This window comes from Penicillium waksmanii (genome assembly GCF_028829765.1).
Source record: "Penicillium waksmanii strain IBT 27052 chromosome Unknown utg000001l:1.0-4852451.0:1.0-4856178.0, whole genome shotgun sequence".
Taxonomy (NCBI): domain Eukaryota; kingdom Fungi; phylum Ascomycota; class Eurotiomycetes; order Eurotiales; family Aspergillaceae; genus Penicillium; species Penicillium waksmanii.
Window position 1 is genome coordinate 2,121,650 of NW_026643248.1, and position 18,902 is coordinate 2,140,551.

The window sequence follows — 18,902 nt, forward strand, 5'->3', positions numbered from 1 at the left end:
GTCCTTCTAGTGGGGGGGGCGGAAGAGATGATCAATGCCTAACTGGATACTGGTAGTGGAGATGGGTCGTATGTATTCGAGTACTGCTGTGTACTGAGGAATTATGGCCAGTTATCATTGTTTTCAAGAGGGTACGAGTATGGAGGACTAACTAATTAACTATAGGCATACTATGTACAGTGGTGTACATACACACTCCAGTACTAACTACAATACTACAGTAGTGGATGCCCACTCTTGTCCTCCATCCTCGGTACAACTTTGAATGTATAGACTCCTTACCGCTGGGAACTGCAGTGTATCACCATTGGCCTCGATTTGAAATGGCCAGCCCGCCACATTCAGCACGGGGCTGCAGCCCAGTAGCCCGTTCGGTGCATCTGCAGGGCTAAAAGCCAAGGCTCCAGCAAGGTTATCGCGACCTGCATGCACCTACAAGCCAGACTTCTTGAGAATAAGCGGTGGAGGGTGGTTCAGCTTATTCAAGTTACTACATAGGAAGCGTATAAGAAAATGGTGTAGGCACTGATAATAAATCATCAGACGAAGACGAATCAATACCGAAATGTATCGGAACTGTTTGTTACTGCACACGCGTCTTGTCACATTATTCTTCCCCATCAGTGACCACCATTGATGCTGGGCTGCAGTGACAAGGAAATACCCGTCACGTCTAGATGCTTCTCGGCCCGGCCAGCTGAGCTGAAAATCCCACTGCGGCGGTTCTGGATTTATCGATTGGTCTAGACTCCCGTCCATACTTGCTGTTAATTGGAACTGGTTCAATGTACTTTATGTATATATGCCCAATCTGATAACAAACTCAGACTCTCGGGAGCATCTACATACCAAGGTGCTCTATGCTGGACACTCGCATCATTCGGCAACTGTAAACTTGGAAGTTCAAGTTTTTTTTTTAAAGAATCTTCTGAAATTCTTTAGAATCCTTTTTTTGAAAAATCTATTGTCGCCTAATCCGTCTATGCCCTTCTTCATACGACATAAAACAGCGTACAGAGTACCATACAGTCACCTTCCATTGCCCTGGATAGGATTCTCGATTCTTCGTACATATGGGTAAATCAGCCACGTCGCGTGTAACACCTCCACTTAAGCATGGGCTGCATGGCCACGCCGGTTGCCGAACCCCATGCCCCTGGCGCCAGGATTCAGGCCCGCCCTACTAGGGTACTGCGGCTCGGCAGGACCTTAAGCAGACCGTCGTACAAGGAGGAGTTGGCAGGGGGGTTGGGTGGGGGGGAAGGGGATTGAGTTAAAGACCAGGCCAGATCAGATCAGACGAGACCAGCGAGAGAATCCAAAACAACTCAGATCAAAGCTCCACTATTTATCTCGATGCACATCAAATCAAAATCAAATCAAATCATAACCGCTGAATATGTAGAAATGGCAGGGGTTTTTGTGTATAGGTAAGGTATGCACAACCACGACTGCAACGATATGTATGTACAAAGCACCACGCACGGCACGATGCCGACTCCTGTTCTTTTTTCCCAATCGCTGCGCTGCGCTAGTCTGCGTTGTGTTGTGCTGTGCTGTGTTGCGCTACGCCCAACACTCGCGTCTGTTCTGTTCTGTTCTGTTCTGCTCTGTCTGCAACCCAAGGCGGCTCCATGCACCGGGGATTTGGGGATTCGTCGCCGCGCATGCCGTGCCACGCAATGGGCTCACACCGTGTTTCAGGTGCGTTTCCGACTCATCAAGTTGCCCGTAGTCAGGAAGCCCTTGTCGCCCATCGCACCGCGCCATTCAATCGATAATTGGCCCAACGTCGCCCGCCCCTCCTTCCGTAAATCTTTCTGCAGAGCTTCTAGCCCTTCATGCCGGTTTTCTTCCTGCTCCACCAAAAACGCGACTTGTAGTACGTCACGCGGGTTGAGCGTTGGTGGCCCAATTTCCGAGACGTCTGATGAGGCGTCCCAGTTCAGTGACATGGATTTGAATGGTGGTTTTGGGTTTAGTCTCGTTTGCTGGGGTCGTTAGCTTTTGTTGGATTTGGGATTTGAAGGGGGATTGGTAGGTGAAATGTAAGTCTCCGTTCTGGTGCGGTAATTGCTAGGCAGGACATGACATGACATGGCATGACGGGAGAAGAGAGAGTGCTATGCTATACTGTGATATGCTCACCTTAACAACGACCGCGCCATCCCCAACATTCTCCAGTTGTGCCTCCAGGGCAAACCGGAGCAGACGGGTCTTCCCATACGGACCCAGCGACTTATTATCCACCTCCAGCGGCGGTAATTCAGATGCTTTCGTCCTGACGCTCAGACAAGGCTGCGCGACAAATTGATACAGCTTGCGGAAGGTCCGAACTCGACCGCTAGCAGCCTGGGCGTCCTGGCCGATTCTCGTCTCCGTATAACTCACGCTGACGGCGAGAATATGGTTTCCTTCTTCTTTAAGATCATACCGGACGATCTTCTGTAATGAGTCGCCAGTCGCGAGACCCTCCACCTGGGCCGAGTCGCTGGCTGGTTCCAAATCTAGTGAGGCGACGGATGAAGGTGTTTGCATCTCAGCTACGATCCGCACAGATGTGACCACTTTATCTATCTCGTCGTCTGTTATCTCGTTATTCGCGCTTAGGGTGCAAGCGAAGGTTTCGCCAACATAGACTGATCCAAAAGCTGGGGGGGAGGGTGAGCTGGTATGCAGCGTTAGTGCTGGGTCATACTTTGTAGGTTGAAGATAAGGACCAGTTCAGGAAGGAAGGAGCCAACTGACATTGGGCGTGAGAATGAATTGGTCGTCGGAGTCTGTGGACGGGAAACTCAACGGCGCCTTGTTCGATATCTTGGTATTTGCGATGGGTAGGGGGGATTGGTGAGCTAGTGACGGTCGCGAAAGACTAGAGGGACGTCAGGGATCGTGCAGGTAGGATAGCGAGGAGTGTGACTAGATTTACCGTAGGACTATGTTGTAAATCAAGAGTTAGCTGCTCAAGTTCATCCCCGCATTTGAGCTTGCCTACCTTTCAGAGAGACCGCATGGGGTTCCTTGGGGGCGTCGGCCCCCGACGCAGCTCGTGGGCGGGCCATGTTAGAGGTTTGTAGGGCAGATAGATTGGTTCGATAGGATTCTTGTTGTCCCGTGCGGCATTGCGGGACTCAGCGAGTCATCTTGTGGTGAGGAAGTGGTGTGTTGCCGGTCAAGCTCTCCCATGCAAGTGGATGGTTGTCGAGCTGATAGCATCGCCTATCAATGCAGCCCCACCGCTGCCCCGGGTCCATGCATGACTAATCCATACATTAGCAGTTCGTTATAGTTAACTAGTTCATTGCTGTTGGCAATGAGTCAGAATGAGTAGATAGTCGATTAATTATCAAACATTTCCGATGAAGCAGAAATATGCAATCTATTTGAAGTTCAATAGCTAGCAAATTCCCATCTGTATGGCTTTTCCTGGGCGCTCGTTTGGTTCATGCCAGTTTATCTCCGGGATAATCCAATGACAGAAACAGTACTATCATAGTTTTCATAGGAAATACAAGAAGGCTCTTTGCAGATCTAGAATCTTCTCGTCAATTCATCCAGGGGCTGATAAATTCTTCAAAGTTTCCCAGTGCATGTTGGGGGCCTGAATCATGATTAATGATTAACTTAAAAACGCCCACATTCCAAATGCGGGGGATGAGTTCCTTGCTATTTAGTACTCAATCCTGAATAACTCGAACCTCTCCGAGGTCTCCGAGGTCATTTTCAATTCAGAATTTTATCTAGGACTTGCCATCTTCATGCCTAACATCATTACCGGCAGCTGCGTCTGCGAAAAAGTTCGCTACGAACTCACCGGATCGCCCATCACCAACATCATCTGCCACTGCGACACCTGCCGCAAAATCACCGGATCTGTCTTCATGGCGAACAGCGCATACACGAGAGAGGTAAGTTCGAAATCCATTCATACATCCAAAATAATCCCCATGGCACTAACACAAGTCAGAACTTCAAAATCATTACTGGAGAAGACGTACTCAAAGTCTACGACGATAAGCCCCCCCGACTCAAAAAATACGATCCACCGCCACTTCTGCTCAAACTGCGGCTCTCCGGTCTATACAACCTCGACCGGAACCCCAGGATATGAAAATATGCTTACCGTTACGGCCGGTACTATGGATATTGGGAACAACTCCTGGAAACCTTCGCTCGAGGTGTTCTGCTTGAGGCGAAGAGGGTTTCTTAACCCCTTCGAAGGCACGGATAAGCATGAGAGGAGCCCCGAATCATTCTAGGAACTCTATGGATGTGTTACGTGCATTGCTGTGGCTTATACTTTGACTTGATGGGGAGAAATTCTTGCGCGCACTTGGTGCGTTCAATCTAAGCGACCTACGAAATACCAATGAGTGGTCGGCTACGCACAATTTTTGGCCTAGAATATCAATTGTTCTCATATAAGCGGCTATATCAACCCAGGCTCAGTTATAGATGTCAAAATGGGGTTATAATCCGTTATTAGGTCAATAGTCATACGAGGCATAACGATCCACCTAGGCAAGTGATACCTAGGTAGTTTGATCCCTGATTCATATGGGCGTTGTGCCGCGGGCCAAACATTTGGTACCTACTAGTACTAGGCATCTACTAACTACCCAGTAGGCACCCATTTATATCTAGTTGCTGTCTTCTCGCATCTCCTCCGAGGTCCTCTTCTTCTTTTTACAGGCTTAGAATTCTCGTCGAACGCTACTACATATTGCTTTATATTCCTATCTCAACCTGTTATATCTCGGTTCTCCACATTATACTAAGCCTTTCTGTATCTAGCCACCAATCCAATGGCCCTGACAGTGGGCCTGGAAATCTCTATATTTCATGCGAGCCGAGACTTCCTGTTTAGAGACGCAAAGTATTCGAGTCTATCAATATCTAGACGAAAGAGAACGGAGAAGAGTATATTTCCATTCTTAAGGTCAGCAAAACTGTAGACTGCAATGATTTTAATGGTGAACCATCTATTTTGTCCATCTTAAGTTGGATATGCAAAATGTTGGTCTTGGGCCTGCCTTGCTTGACCGGGGGTGGGGCCGCCAATTAACTTGGCGAAAATTAGAACGTGGACTTGGTAGGTATTCCGGAGAATTCTTCTAGCTGGGGCTCAGACAGCAAAAAATGGGTGTCTACGCCACCAAATTAAATCTAGAAGGCATAATTCAAAGCTAGGAAACCTCTGAGGTGGTCTCATTCGGGGGTGGGTCCACTCTAGTAGCTCAACCAGGAATTCATCTTAGGCATCAAGAATATTTCATACATTTACAGCAATGATCACCTCTATGTTCATTCCAAAAGCAAAGACCCTTAATACCTGTTTTCATTTTTGCAGCAAGACAACCAACAGCTGCTCCGGAATGGCGGGTTAGTTCCTTTCCACTTACCTTAGATCATTACATCCCAATTCGCCTGATTCCTAACGGAATGAAGCAATAGTTCATTGGAGTATCGAAAAGCTTAATGCCTTCCTTAATTTCCTTTTTCCTTTTGCAGCCAGGGGTACGGAAAATCCGTGTCTGTCTCTGACAGCACGGGAGTACGATCCACTTCATCTAACAGCAAAACAAAGCATTGCCACGAGGTCTGGAAATATAATCTCATTGGACAGAATCTCAAAATGTTTTGATAGAACCGATATAACTAGTTTATGGCAAACAAGACATTGACATGGAATTTGGGGTGAGGAATACACAGCACGTGTTGACATACGGACGGACACACGCTATAAAACTGACTGGCCCCGGAGGTTATTCATGCTACTTGTGCAGCATCATTTTTGTTCGGTTCACGAAATAATTGCAGATTTCGCCATGTCAACCGTCAAACGCATTGTTTTGGCTTTCGCTGCAGCGGCCAGTGCCGCCGCCTCCTTGGACTCGAAGTCTCACGCAGGAAGTGATGTACTCACCGTCGGTGTTCTTGGTGGTATTGTTATCATTCCCAACTAGCTGCTCCCTGAGCCGACTTGACTAACGTGGGCAACTTTTTAGATTACGGCTGGACTGGCTGGGAGCCCGCTTCATTGAACTTCTGCAACAATGTGATGCCTCGCCTGATCGCTAATAACATCACCATTCCTCGAGAGCTCCAGAATGACTGCGATGCTGGTGACCGTGGAAACATCGTCAATGCCACCGCGGAGCAGAGTAGGTCTTTATTTACTCCGCTTTCTCATATGAACGTGCTCGGCTAAATGAATGGGCAGCTTCCACCGCATCTTACATTGGCAAGGTTTGCGCTATGAAGAACTGCAGCGCCATCGTCTCCGTCGGTGATAACTTCTACTCCAGCGCCATTGACTTCTCTACTGGCGGAGTCAATCGCTTTGAGAAAGCTTGGTCCTCCATGTACGAAGGTGGAATCTTTAATAACACCCGCTGGTATCAAACATTGGGTAACCACGATATTGTTAAGGGTCAAGCTGGCGTGGACTTTCAGACCAAAATAGCCCCCCTGTACGACAGCAGATGGTACTTCGGCACAGAGGGACTTCCCTATTATACTTATGACCTGGCGGGCAAGGACTGGAAGGCCACCTTTGCAGTTGTGGACTCTGATTGCTTTATCAACAAATACCAAAAGGACACCTCGGTCTACCAAAACGAATACACCCTATCCTGTTACAAAGATAAGCAGGTCCAGGTCGACTTTGTTGAGCAGGCCTTCGCCAAGTCTGATGCTCAATGGAAGTTCCTGCAAATTCACCACGGCTATATGTCTTCCAGCACCAACTTCACTGAGCTTGCTCCCTTTGTTGAAATCGTTGAGAAGTACAAGGGCATTGTTGTTAATGGTCACGATCACTGCCTCGCTCACTATTACTCCAACAATACCAACTTCATCTTGACTGGTGGTTCTGGATACGCTGAGCCCGGAGACTGCAACTATGGCGTCGCCTTGGGCCCCTATGCCAAGTTCCTTGGTGCCAACTCCCAGGGCGCTGGTAACGGTTTCGTGACCATAGACATTAGCAAGAAGTCCGTCAACGTTGAGTACTACGCTCGGGACATGTCCTACAAAGGTGGTGACCTGTATCCTGTCAAGAACCCGATGAAGCCTATCTACTCGTTCGAGGTAGACGCTAAAAATTGAGCTCATCTAGCTTGACGATGGGTTTTATAATATTGTGGCCTCTGGGCTATTAGTCAGTCTTTGATTATTACTTAGCGCTATTGCTTTCATATACCTCTCAACACTGTGAACCATAGTCTTGGTAGTAAAATCATGAGCTCTTCGTAGATGCCGGGGCAATTAACCGTTCCGATAAATAGTTGTGCTTCAACACCTGTGATAACTACACTGGTGTAGCCTCTCCCGCCACCTTGACCCTACTAGCACTCAGTCATTCCACTTTGCTTTCCCTTTTACTAGCCATATCTTCGAACTAGATCCTAACCTTTTGGTACAAGAATCCTATGTAAATCTAATCCTTGGGTTTCTTCTCCCGCTTGTTTTGACCCTCGACATGCCGATAGAGTAAGCAACCGCAACCCCTCTCGATTAAAACCTCCTTTCCTTAGATTCGAGTACTTGAGCTGGATAATCCACTATGTGACTGGAATTCTTGTGGCTGCCTGTAACGAACTAAATCGTCACCATATTTGATGCCTTACGTATGTGGCACCCACTTAGGCATCCACTGCCTACACCTGTACCTAGCTTCCGTCTCAGCTTCCTTCTTCCTCAAGCTATTACTTCGTCGAACCGCTACTGCTACAATTGCTCGGTATCACTACGTCGTATCCTGATCTCTGTGAGTATCTGAGCATCCCCATAATAGCGGAGAAAGAGTGCAAAGTTTAAGTTCTGGAGATGTAAACTTCTCCATCTATCTCCACGGACTAAACTATAATTTTCATACACACAAATTAGCCATGATAAGCAGAATTAATATCAATGACAAAAGGGAGAAGGTCCACTTAAATCCAGTTCAGAGTTTCTATGAAAAGTCGGTCCGTTTCCTCAAGAAATCGAGATGTAATGGTGTGTGTGATGGTAATTACCCCGCACCATTCTTTTTCAGAGGTCTAGATCACAAGACAGGCCTCTACCTCCCACCAAATAGACGTCATACTACCCCAATCTAACTCTGTTTGACGTACAAATTGAACTTCATCCATGGTTACAACAATTTCAATGTAGAACCTATGATAAGATGATGTCAAAGAGTGTTCGGTACTTAAAGCTCTCTTCGCCCCACAATAGCTTCATATCAACGCCGCCGAAAAAATTTTCTTCGGGATTCAGCAACAGATACCCAGAACCATAACTACCAAAATGCATTTAATGGTAAGCTTGAGATGCTGAAATTAGTATTCGCGACCAACACTCATCGTGAAAGTCTGCTAGTGTCCGCTTTGCTAGCGTGGAAGAATGGGAGGACTTCAGCAAGAACGACGATGAAAAGGCGTATGTTCTTTCGTTTCACTATCCATTTAGCTCAACACTAAAACCGAAATTACTGTATTAATACCCCTTTCAGACTTGAAAAGATGTTCACTGGCAAGGGAGCGACCGTCCAGAAGCCAATCAATTCCACCCATGGATTGCCTCCAATCCATGATGTGAGGTAGGCATCTTCAATTCCGTTGCTATATTTTCACGACTTGCTAATATTTCTTCTCTATTATATAGACTTGAGGCGCCAGATGATATGGAAGTCGAAGATCTGCAAAGCTCTGAATTTCCAGCGGGTGTTCTGGTTTATATTGAGGAGGACCTTTGAGGACTTTTGAATATCAGACGTCCGTGCTACACATATGGCTTTTTTGGTTTTCTCAACGAACATTTTAAGGATATCAGAGAGGCTTATAATCAGGAAAAGCAACGGTACGAGGTTTTCCTGCGGAATATGGGGGAGTCTGTACGCGATTTTGATGTTCTTCAAGTGGTCTTTTTCATCAGATAATAGGGACCTACTAGCCTTTTGTCTTACAAAAATAATAAATTGGTTAATCCGCTGTGGAGTTATCCACACCCCCACTCTGCTTCACACACGCCGCGTCTTTCACGATATTCAGCCTCGGAGTGACGCTGAGCTAGAATCCAGGGATAGATGATTTTCCCAGGAACATCCTCTACACGAATCGGAGTAGTCTCGGATCTGGGATCGGCCGAGTCATTGACAGGATGGAGGCTAGTTATTGAGCGATGCACTAGACAATAAAACCATCGACAATTAAATTGGCTGAGAAGCAAAATAGGCCTTGTGGATTGGTCTCTTTCGTGTCGGTAGCACAGAATTCTAACTATACAAAATCTGATTTCTCTAAGCCACATTTTTCCTCCCCCCGAAAGTTAATCCTCATGGCCCTAGGCATTTAAGGCTAATCATTGTCCAATGAAACTTTTAGGACAAAAGGCAGATCAGTCGAGGAAGGTAAAAAACGAAAAAGACATCAATCAAAACTGATCAACAACTTGAAGAAGCTCGGGCTTATGTATTCCGAAAACTTACCAACGGATGCCGGTCCTCCCACAAATCTTCCAGTCCTCGGGTCGCGATTCGAGTGACGCCCATTTCGTGATCTGGCTCGAGATTCATCGTCGGGGAAAGATGCTTGAGAATTGGCCATTGCTTGAATGCATGTCTTATCAGGCCGTTGGTGATGGCATCCAGAAGTTTGCTGATTTTTCCACCAGGATATCGATCATTTTGCTGATTGTGTCAAACTTCAGGACCTTCCAGCCAATTAGATCCATAATATCTGGGAATTTTCAGCCTCGATTTTCAGGAGGGCACTGAGCCAGTCCTCTCCACCTCGTTTAACGATCTGGTTGAAGTCGTGGGCCTCCGTGATCAAGGGACTGCACCTACACATTAGCATCAATGCAAATCAGCTATACAGTATAACTCACCCTCGAGGCTCCGAGTAAAGAGGGGCAATGTTGGGAGAAGGAAGGAAACTGGGTTGTGCGAGGAGGCGATGAGAGGATGAAAAGGATAAGAAGATGGCGATACGAGGAGAGAACCTCTTTGATTGTGTACCTGCGTAACTATCTAGATACGGAAGGAACGGGACGAGCTGAACGGCTGCCAATGAGCCGGGAAGGCACGCACATTCATGGATGACATACATCGACATTGGCACTTTGCCTGTGGAAGACTCGGATAAGGCGGATGGAGCCAGCGTCACTATTTATTACTAGTAAATGTATATGCTACCTAGTAGTTATAATTAAAGTCACAAGTTATAGCTGCATTTTGGCTGATAAAAATAGTGTACACTCAGGCTATTTAAAAGCATCTCATCCGCATGAACGGGTCGCAGGGCATATATTTCATCACGAGGGTCCACTCAAGTTCTCGCTGAGAAAGAGTAGGTCATCACTATCCTGCCAATTCACATTAAATTCCATTGAATTCCATATCGAGAAGTCGAGATCAAAATGTGGCTCCACCTCCGGCGGAAGGACTGTCGTCGCTACTTCACGTTCGGCTTGTGCAGCCGCATGCCGTAGATTTGCCTTGATCATGCCCCTGGCCGCAACATCTGCGACAAAGTTATTAGCCATAAAGGACCGTGCTTTGCCCACGAACGGCGTGTCTTTGTTCCAGTCTTCGTAGTCAATCATGTTCTCGATAATTCTGCAGACTCGCATGCATTGATTTCGTCGGTCATTGGCCGTTTGAGATATGTCCCTCATGAGGGTAAAAGTCTGTCGTATAATGTTTCTGATACCCGTTTCATCGATGAATTGACTGGGTGCTGTTCCGAGTATGCGCAAGAGGAAGAAGATTGCGTAGCTTGCGGCGCGAAATACGTGGAATGTCCCCTTTCTCAGTGCGTCAGGGAACGTTGCCAGCACTGCTAGAAGCTGCCTCGCCGTGATGCTGCTCCGGGTGATTATTTCATTCTCCGAATGAATATCTTTCAGGGGCTCAGCTTTTTCTTGGTCGAGAACGTAAGAGTATAGGCTGAGCCGAGCATCAAGGAATGACACTTCGTCTGCCGGTGACCATTCGGACGCATATTTGTCTTGTATCATGGAAAGCTCGGTTTCAAACATCCGTACGAATGGAAGCGGATCTGCCGCAAGTCCGGTGGTCGAGGTCTCACATTCCCCCAGCGCAGCTGAAACTTTTGAGGTGACAATAGCGATATGTAATTTAATCCTCATAGTCGTCGATATCCCAGGCATGGGGACATTCACAGCATGAAGAATTGAGTGGTCGGTTCTGATGGAACCTGGCACTCCGAATCTCGCGGTATGCCTATAAAGTAATCAGCGGGCTTCAAGACAGGCCCAGGGGCAATATTACCATTGATCCACGATGAAACAAGATAACCAGGTTATCCTCCGAGTTTCCACGGTTCCGATCTCCGATGCCTTTGCAGCAAATAAAATGTACGGATATTGTGGACGATGCAAGCCAAGAGACCGTGCCATCGAAATTGCGACTGCAGAGTACATTGAGAACGGCTCCCTGTTCATGTCTTCATGGGGAAAGGACCAAACACAAAGTAGAAGTAAAGCTTGAACAAGATAGATGGATTTAGTACCAATGAGAATGATGTCTGCTATCAATTGCCTTGAAAGAATTTGCAACCGACTGTAATCAGATGCATACTTCTCGGAGTCTTTGCTTGCAATGGCCAATACGACCCAGAACAACAACGGTGATTTCTCGTAGCTATCCATTATGGCCACAGGGTCAAGTAATAGCGGAAACCTTGGGTGTATATTGGAATAGTACCTAATAGATTGTGAGCAAATAGAAGAAAAAGAAAACAGCAACGATGGGTCCTACTCTTCTAATAGTTCTGCCACAACACTGGATGTGAGGTGAACGCCGGTAGCTTCATGACTAAACCGAGCAGATCTTTTCTTGCCAACGCGCAACTCGGCAATTATACTTGCAAGGGAAGCATCCAAACCAGGTAAAGGTGCTTCTGGTCTCGGGGGCAAATCAGTCGGCCTAGTACCTGATCCCTCGGATTGGGGTGTCCCGTATGCAGGCTCATCTCCGGTATATCCATGGCGGGGTTTTAGACTATGTTCGATTGGAGTGAATATTCGGCATAGAAGGAGGGCGACTGGGTGGGTTTTACCTCCTTTTGTGTGTCCTTTTAAATGTAGGATCAACAGAGCACCGCTCATCCGCTTTTGCACAAGCCGAGCAAGATGCAGGGAATCTTTGACTGGCATTACATTTTACCTGAAGGCATGGTTAACTTTCAATCTACGGCCCCTGTTCCCAGGATGAAGGGCCAGTGAGGAAACAGAATTTCACCTTCATCTGGCGACATCGCACACAAGGCACTCCGGCCCGGCGCGGCTTGATGCGAGAGGCCGAATTTCCATGCGATCGAGCCGGTGCGGATTGGATATTCTCCATTCCGATAACCAATAATGAATGTCCAAGATCAACTCGTTGCTAAGCCACGAAAAAAAGACTCGATCAGTCCGTCATCCGGCGAGTGAATGTTCATTGAAACATTGATAACAACATGGATGCCTACTTCTTGCTCCTTGACACGATGTGGTTGTGGGCCGATCAGCATCGTATCCGGCGAGTTTCGCCGGATGTAGCGTGATATCGCTGCCACTTCTTATTCGTCGTTCGAATCAGGCCCCCCACCCGCCTTGTCTTGGCTACATAGTGCCAGTATAGTATAGCTGGTGCCAAGAATCATCTTGTAAAGTCTGGTTGTCGATAGCTGTTGAAAAATTACAGATCTTCGCTGGATTATTGCTGGGCGCTTCTTAGAAACCGCTCATAACAAAGACTGTTGCCTATAGCATGATGAAATTGGATGTGGGTGGGGCTGAAGAAAAGCGCCGCATTTCGCCTTATCTCGTCTCCGAAGCATTGAAAATCGGCGCTGGTGAGACTTTTGTGCTCATTTTGTTTTCTTTTTTTTATACAGAATAATCTATGGCATACTTGAAGTCTGGCGCTTTCTCCTTGAGTTTACAATTTACTGGATTCTGCCCGCCGAGCCGAGCAGATCCTCTTACCTACCGAGGTAGGTACTAGTATAGTACAACACCCACGGGCATACTTACTTCAAGTTATATATACTAGTATATACTAGTATATCCGGTTTCTTCTGTCACCTGGACACAATTCAATTTCGACCCCGAGAACCTTCGATAGTATTTTGCGCTGATTGAGCTTCTCACCCCATTTCGTCCTCTTACAAGCCGATAACTCCTCTGATTGCTTCCCACGCGCTTTGCGATCATTTGCTCAACTAAATGAAGATGTTAACACGAGCTGCCTACGAAACGCTTCTCTTCGTGTCTCTTGCGATGGCTCATGATAACGATGGATCAACGGACATCGACACGACAATGAATATGGATATGCACGCAAGTTCCATTATCGCAACCCCAACAGCTCCCGTCTCACGCAATGGCCAAGACCCAGGTCCTACGAGCTACTTTTCCTATGGCGGGTACTCGAGCCCTATCCTGGCGCATATTGTGCTGATGATCATAGGATGGTGCTTTATTCTTCCTTCAGGTGCGCTAAACTCTAGTTCTGTCAAGTTTTGAAATCTCGACTAATTCCACGGCAGCCGTTCTACTTAGTACTGGCCGTTCGCGCCTTGCGCTGCCGTTGCATTTCCTATTCCTAGTTATCAATGCCCTCGGTCTACTTTTCGGAATCGTCTATAACAGTCAGACCCCCGATTTGTATGAATATAACGCCCACCACAAGATCGGCTGGATTGTGTCATGTGTTATGACTGCACAGGTTGTCCTGGCCTTGATATTTGTGTACAATTGTCGTGGCGAGTCCAAGCAGTCGCAATGGAGATCTTTTAATGGCTTTGCGTTTCTCCCAGTCGCTACAGATGGACAACAATACCACTCGTCCGGCGAAAGTAGCCAGGGAGTTGAATCAAGTTCGTCGATTCGCAGCCCTTCACGGTCAGACTCCGAGTCGCAAGCCGAGTATGACGGCTTCGAAAACCCCGAAAAGCTTCATTCGCTATGTCACTGGCTTAGCATTTCTGTTGTCGATCGATTCCTCATAAAACGCATGTCTGGAATAGCTTCAGACAGTGTCCTACGCTTTTCCAATAACCTATATGATGTGGTCGATCGCATCATTCTTCCATTTGGCTTTATTGCTATTGTCACTGGGGCTGTTACTTATGGTGGCATATTCAAAGGCGACGAGATATTCAATGGTCTAGCGCACTTTATAAAAGGCGGAATCTTCTTCTGGTATGGCATTCTCACTCTTGGACGTTTTATCGGAGCTTGGGCAGATCTAGGGTGGGCTTGGAACAAGAAACCCCCAGCAAGTGTTGTTGGCTGGAAAGCCAAAGTCCCATCAGGCGAGTTTGTGGAGTCATTTGTTATCTGGCTGTACGGCGTCGTCAATGTCTTCTTGGAGCACCTGGCTGGCTGGGGAAAGAGTGGACGGTATCTGATATGCAGCACGTCTCTATCTCTATCATGTTCTTCGGTGGTGGTCTTGTCGGTATGCTCTTTGAATCCCACCGTATTCGAGACATGTTGGGCAACACCCTGTTACGTTTACGACCCCTCTCTTGTGAATCCTATGACGAGTCCTGGCAGCCTCCTAATTCACAGAGTATTTCCCTTAACCCAATGCCAGCTCTTATCATCATGCTGCTAGGCACGATGATGGGATCACACCACCAGGACAGCATGACTTCGACTATGGTACATAAACAATGGGGTAATATGCTCATGGGATTTGCAATTGCTCGCGGAATGACATATGTCCTGCTATTCCTGCGTCCGTCAACCTCGTACCTCCCGGCACGTCCCCCCACTGAAATCGTGGCTTCATTTTGCCTTATATCCGGAGGACTCATATTCATGCTCAGTGTAAGTGATTACTGGAAATTCAATAGGGTCACCTCATTAACAGTGAATAGGCCCGCCAAGTGATCGAAGCCATGGAGTTCTATGAGTTGGACGCCATGTTTACCTTCACCGTTGGAATGGGCTTCACAGCATTTATTATGTCGCTGGTGGTTCTTAATATCGCAATCAAGGCGTGGGCATTGAAGCATGAGGGAGAAGAAAACAGACAGCTATCCTAGAGATAATGAAAGCTTGAAGAGGTCATTGAAAGATACATGGGCGTCATTGGGATGTGAAGGTATGGGACTGGATGGTACATAAAAAATGGAATTTAAAAAGGCAAATAAACCAAGGGCAGAAGTGGGCACAGAATAGAATAATATATCATTGAACTGATTATTTACCAAGAACTAATTGATTGCGAGAGTCTAAACACACTCGCTGAGTACACACATTGACATAGCTATTTCAGGATACGTCCTGTGTAGATGGAAAGCCGCCGGTCCTGCTGCAGAGTCATATCAGTGTGACATTCTTTGTAATCAACCAATAAATAGAATCATGCCAGGAAAAGCATACTGTTTGAATTTAGAAGCCCTATTCAGGTTTAGTGAAAAAGACCTTCTTGATCACCTCGGAAAACACCTGGTTGATGGAGGCGCAGCTAGCCCGGCCCATATATGCGCGCATGATATAGTTTCTTAAGATCTTCAAGATGTTCTTTCAGAAGATATAGCGAAAATAGAATAGTTACCACGACTATCAGTGCAGTCCACATGCCATTATGCATGATGAAGATAGAACCGCGAATTCAAGTCGCAGTTGAACACTGCCAGTGCGACCGTCTCAATAAAATGTTCTAAGCTATCGGTATCGTAGCATGCGTAGTGATTTAATGAATAAATAGGCAGCAAGATAAGAAATTCGAGAAAAAGCAGTTTATATGGATGGGGCGGCTGCTAACCACTGTGGCTGTGGAACGCATTACTGGTAATCCAGCGATCATCCAGCGAAAACCCGGCGCACATCCAGCGAAAGTTCACTGAACATCGAGTGAGCATCCAGTGAAGCAAATTTTCTATTTCAGCATTGCTTTTTTCTATTATCTTTTTCTATTCGTAATATACGGCGTCTTTTTACCCTTCGGAATCCATTTTGCTCTCCATCTAGTCATTCTTCCTTATTTATTCCAAGGTTCTATTTTCTATTTTCTCTGTCAGAATTGAGGCACGGCTCTAAAATATTCATCTCCTTTTCGACCCAATATCCCGAAGCTGAAAACGAAGTATCGCCCTCTACGCAAATCTCGAGATCTTCAAACCTGGGAGATACGGGATACTACCTTGCTGGGACGATTTGATGATCCAAACTTGTGGTTTAATTGACTAGTCGCAATCGTCTCCCAATTTGAACACCCTCAATCATCATCATGCGGCGCGGTCTTTCGATATCTCTCCTCGCCTGCCTCATTGTTATCGTTCTCCTGATTCGCAACATCTGGATACTTTTATCGCTTCTTGTCGAAGATGCTGCCGCTGACGCGATCCACCGTGCCGAGTTGCCTTCTCTGAACTCCAGCCTGATCGACCAACGCCCCCCAGATCATCCCTAAAATTATTCACCAAACCTATAAAGACGAGAATATTCCTGAGGTCTGGTTTGGGGCCCAGAAAAGCTGTATTGACCTGCACCCGGACTACGAGTATATTGTACGACTCCCATTTGACCCGACCGGAATCGGTGCTAATGACTGTTGTAGTTGTGGACGGATGAGAAGGCGCGTAACTTTATCGCTGCCAAATATCCCTGGTTCCTTGAGACCTTTGATGGCTATAAATACCCTATCCAGCGCGCAGACTCGATTCGCTATTTCGTTCTGGCCTACTATGGCGGAACTTACATTGATTTGGACGACGTATGTTTACCCGGCAATAATCATTCCCTATACATTTAACCTGACTCGCACTAGGGCTGTAATCGTCGATTGGATCCCCTGCTGGCTTACCCAGCGTGGCTACGCCGCACTGTACCAACTGGGATCTCCAATGATGCAATGGGCTCTGCGCCCCAGCACCCCTTCTTCCTGCGCGTAATCGAATTGCTCCAGCAGTACGATCGTGACTGGCCTCTCCCTTATATTACTGTCATGTACTCTACCGGGCCACTCTTCCTATCAGTTATCTGGGAAGAGTATATACAAGATCCCCCGTCCGAAACGAACCGTATCCGTGTTCTTATGCAGGATGAGTACAAGAACCACCTTTGGAGTTTCTTCACCCACCACACAGGAAACAGCTGGCACGGCAAGGATGCACAGTTCATTTTCTGGGTAAATTTATCCCGAGCCCCTTTTCCGTCTAATAATCATGGCTTACAAACATAGATGGGCCAACACTGGATGCTTCTCACTTTCTGCGGCGTCCTCCTCGCTTTCGCCGTCGGCTCCTGCCTCTTTTGGGCCTATTATCGAATCGTACTACGACGAAATCAGTATCGATACAGCTATACCAGTGTCCCTTCAGGGATTTTCCTTTCCAGTATATCACTCTCGCCTCTGCAGCGTGCGCGTCGCGGGGTTTCCACGCTACTGCCAGTGGGGAGGGTAAGCTTCGAAGAAAGCAAGGCTACCGATGTTTCGTGCGAACTCGGTCGCAACGAAGACTAAGATATCTGCGATCTACTTCTCTTTTTCCTGTATTGATACAGCCTTCGACATAATCTACGCCCGACTAATGCCAGTTCATATATGTCTTTTTTCAGAGCGCTATATGCATGATGTCTCGTCATGTGAGATCTCCAGGGCTTGAATATGTACTAGTATAGTATCTGCGAATTAAATTGGCGGAATATCGGTTTTCATAGAAATATTGGAAAAAAGAAGAACCGTACCTACACAATTTATTACCACTCCAGTAACTGATTAACTACTAGCACCTACTAGTATGTATTAAAGAAAAGATTCACATTCTGTCTGGGACTGCAAGCTTGACTAGACCTCCTTCGGATTCTTTCTCCAATTAAGCATTTGGGCGGAAGATAACCTTCTCCCCAGATACACCATCCTTGTTCAACTTCAAAGCTGCCTCCACCGCCTCAATACCACCATCAACGACTCGCACCCGGTTAGGGACAAGCAGTCCCTTAGCAACACATCCATCCGCGCCGCCAAGGTAACGCGCCATAGGCTCACTCAGATGCCGTAGAGCTGGGCTGCTTCCAATACCCAGAATCATCTTGATATTGACTTGAGGTGTCTTAGACAGACCCAATTTCTTCGCCTCCTCATTAGCACTCTGCACCACAACCACATTTTCCCCAACCCCGCTCGCCTCGACGATCTGAACACCCAGCGCCTGTGTTTCTGGACCCGAAATTGCGTCAAACACATAACGCAGCGGCAGATCTCCACTCGCAGCCTTGAACTCATCCGCCGTCGCCGCCTTGCGATCCAGGACAACGTGCGCACCCAGGCTCTTCAAAAACCCATGGTGCGTCACACTGGCATTGGTAATAATCCGCGTGAAGCCGGATAGGCGCGCAAACTGGATAGCGTACTGTCCCACGCTGGAGGAACCGCCGATGATGGCGATCGCTTGATCCTTTCCAGCATTGCTGCCGTTGGGCGCCCAAGGCGGGGTGATTCCGTGACCCGTCTGGTCGTAGAAGCCAGTGACGACTGCCACGGTCGCGAGACTAATACCAGCTGCTTGGTCGTCGGTTATATTGGAAGGGGTCTTCGAAACCAACTCCGCGGGCATAGAGCAGTACTGCTGGAAGGTTGAGGCGTCGTAGTTGCCGATGATTCCCTGGAAGAAGACACGCTCGCCGACCTTGAGGCTGGTAACCTCTGATCCTACGGCAACGACTTCGCCGGCAGCATCGGATCCGAGGACAGCCGGGTACTCCTTGATGAAGGCATTGTAGTCGCGAATCTTCCAGTCGACGGGGTTGATGGCGGTGGCGGTGATCTTGATCGCCACATGGGTGGGTTGAAGGGGTTGAAGTGATCGGTTTTCGATATTGTGTTGCGCAAATGGTTCAGGGACCACGGCGGCTTTGAATGACGCGGGGATACTCATTTTTATTTTCGT

The 18,902-nt window shown here is 47.3% G+C and overlaps 9 protein-coding genes across 9 annotated transcripts; 5 read left to right on the forward strand and 4 right to left on the reverse strand.

Annotated features, from left to right (window-relative positions):
* Positions 1-1,700: 1,700 nt before the first annotated feature.
* N7481_000756 (trafficking protein particle complex subunit 13) lies at positions 1,701-3,062 on the reverse strand (the record flags this gene model as incomplete). Its single annotated transcript, XM_057259975.1, has 5 exons — positions 1,701-1,991; positions 2,149-2,697; positions 2,749-2,872; positions 2,930-2,936; positions 2,996-3,062. 5 exons carry the CDS (start codon positions 3,060-3,062, stop codon positions 1,701-1,703), a joined length of 1,038 nt encoding a protein of 345 aa, XP_057127807.1.
* A 696-nt stretch (positions 3,063-3,758) lies between these two features.
* On the forward strand, positions 3,759-4,111 carry N7481_000757 (GFA family protein; the record flags this gene model as incomplete). Its single annotated transcript, XM_057259976.1, has 2 exons — positions 3,759-3,908; positions 3,968-4,111. 2 exons carry the CDS (start codon positions 3,759-3,761, stop codon positions 4,109-4,111), a joined length of 294 nt encoding a protein of 97 aa, XP_057127808.1.
* Positions 4,112-5,828: 1,717 nt separating this feature from the next.
* Positions 5,829-7,110, forward strand: N7481_000758 (uncharacterized protein; the record flags this gene model as incomplete). The annotated part of the gene is made up of 3 exons (XM_057259977.1): positions 5,829-5,943; positions 6,009-6,164; positions 6,224-7,110. 3 exons carry the CDS (start codon positions 5,829-5,831, stop codon positions 7,108-7,110), a joined length of 1,158 nt encoding a protein of 385 aa, XP_057127809.1.
* A 1,185-nt stretch (positions 7,111-8,295) lies between these two features.
* N7481_000759 (uncharacterized protein) lies at positions 8,296-8,743 on the forward strand (the record flags this gene model as incomplete). The annotated part of the gene is made up of 4 exons (XM_057259978.1): positions 8,296-8,307; positions 8,360-8,427; positions 8,501-8,587; positions 8,653-8,743. 4 exons carry the CDS (start codon positions 8,296-8,298, stop codon positions 8,741-8,743), a joined length of 258 nt encoding a protein of 85 aa, XP_057127810.1.
* A 967-nt stretch (positions 8,744-9,710) lies between these two features.
* On the reverse strand, positions 9,711-10,103 carry N7481_000760 (uncharacterized protein; the record flags this gene model as incomplete). The annotated part of the gene is made up of 2 exons (XM_057259979.1): positions 9,711-9,831; positions 9,877-10,103. 2 exons carry the CDS (start codon positions 10,101-10,103, stop codon positions 9,711-9,713), a joined length of 348 nt encoding a protein of 115 aa, XP_057127811.1.
* Positions 10,104-10,302: 199 nt separating this feature from the next.
* On the reverse strand, positions 10,303-11,139 carry N7481_000761 (uncharacterized protein; the record flags this gene model as incomplete). The annotated part of the gene is made up of 1 exon (XM_057259980.1): positions 10,303-11,139. One exon carries the CDS (start codon positions 11,137-11,139, stop codon positions 10,303-10,305), a length of 837 nt encoding a protein of 278 aa, XP_057127812.1.
* Positions 11,140-13,221: 2,082 nt separating this feature from the next.
* N7481_000762 (Ytp1 family protein) lies at positions 13,222-15,050 on the forward strand (the record flags this gene model as incomplete). Its single annotated transcript, XM_057259981.1, has 4 exons — positions 13,222-13,489; positions 13,545-14,359; positions 14,416-14,832; positions 14,883-15,050. The coding sequence occupies 4 exons, from the start codon at positions 13,222-13,224 to the stop codon at positions 15,048-15,050; spliced, it is 1,668 nt and encodes a 555-aa protein (XP_057127813.1).
* A 1,190-nt stretch (positions 15,051-16,240) lies between these two features.
* On the forward strand, positions 16,241-17,476 carry N7481_000763 (glycosyltransferase family 32 protein; the record flags this gene model as incomplete). Its single annotated transcript, XM_057259982.1, has 5 exons — positions 16,241-16,361; positions 16,447-16,520; positions 16,571-16,726; positions 16,781-17,140; positions 17,195-17,476. The coding sequence occupies 5 exons, from the start codon at positions 16,241-16,243 to the stop codon at positions 17,474-17,476; spliced, it is 993 nt and encodes a 330-aa protein (XP_057127814.1).
* Positions 17,477-17,828: 352 nt separating this feature from the next.
* N7481_000764 (zinc-binding alcohol dehydrogenase family protein) lies at positions 17,829-18,890 on the reverse strand (the record flags this gene model as incomplete). The annotated part of the gene is made up of 1 exon (XM_057259983.1): positions 17,829-18,890. The coding sequence occupies one exon, from the start codon at positions 18,888-18,890 to the stop codon at positions 17,829-17,831; it is 1,062 nt and encodes a 353-aa protein (XP_057127815.1).
* Positions 18,891-18,902: the final 12 nt, after the last annotated feature.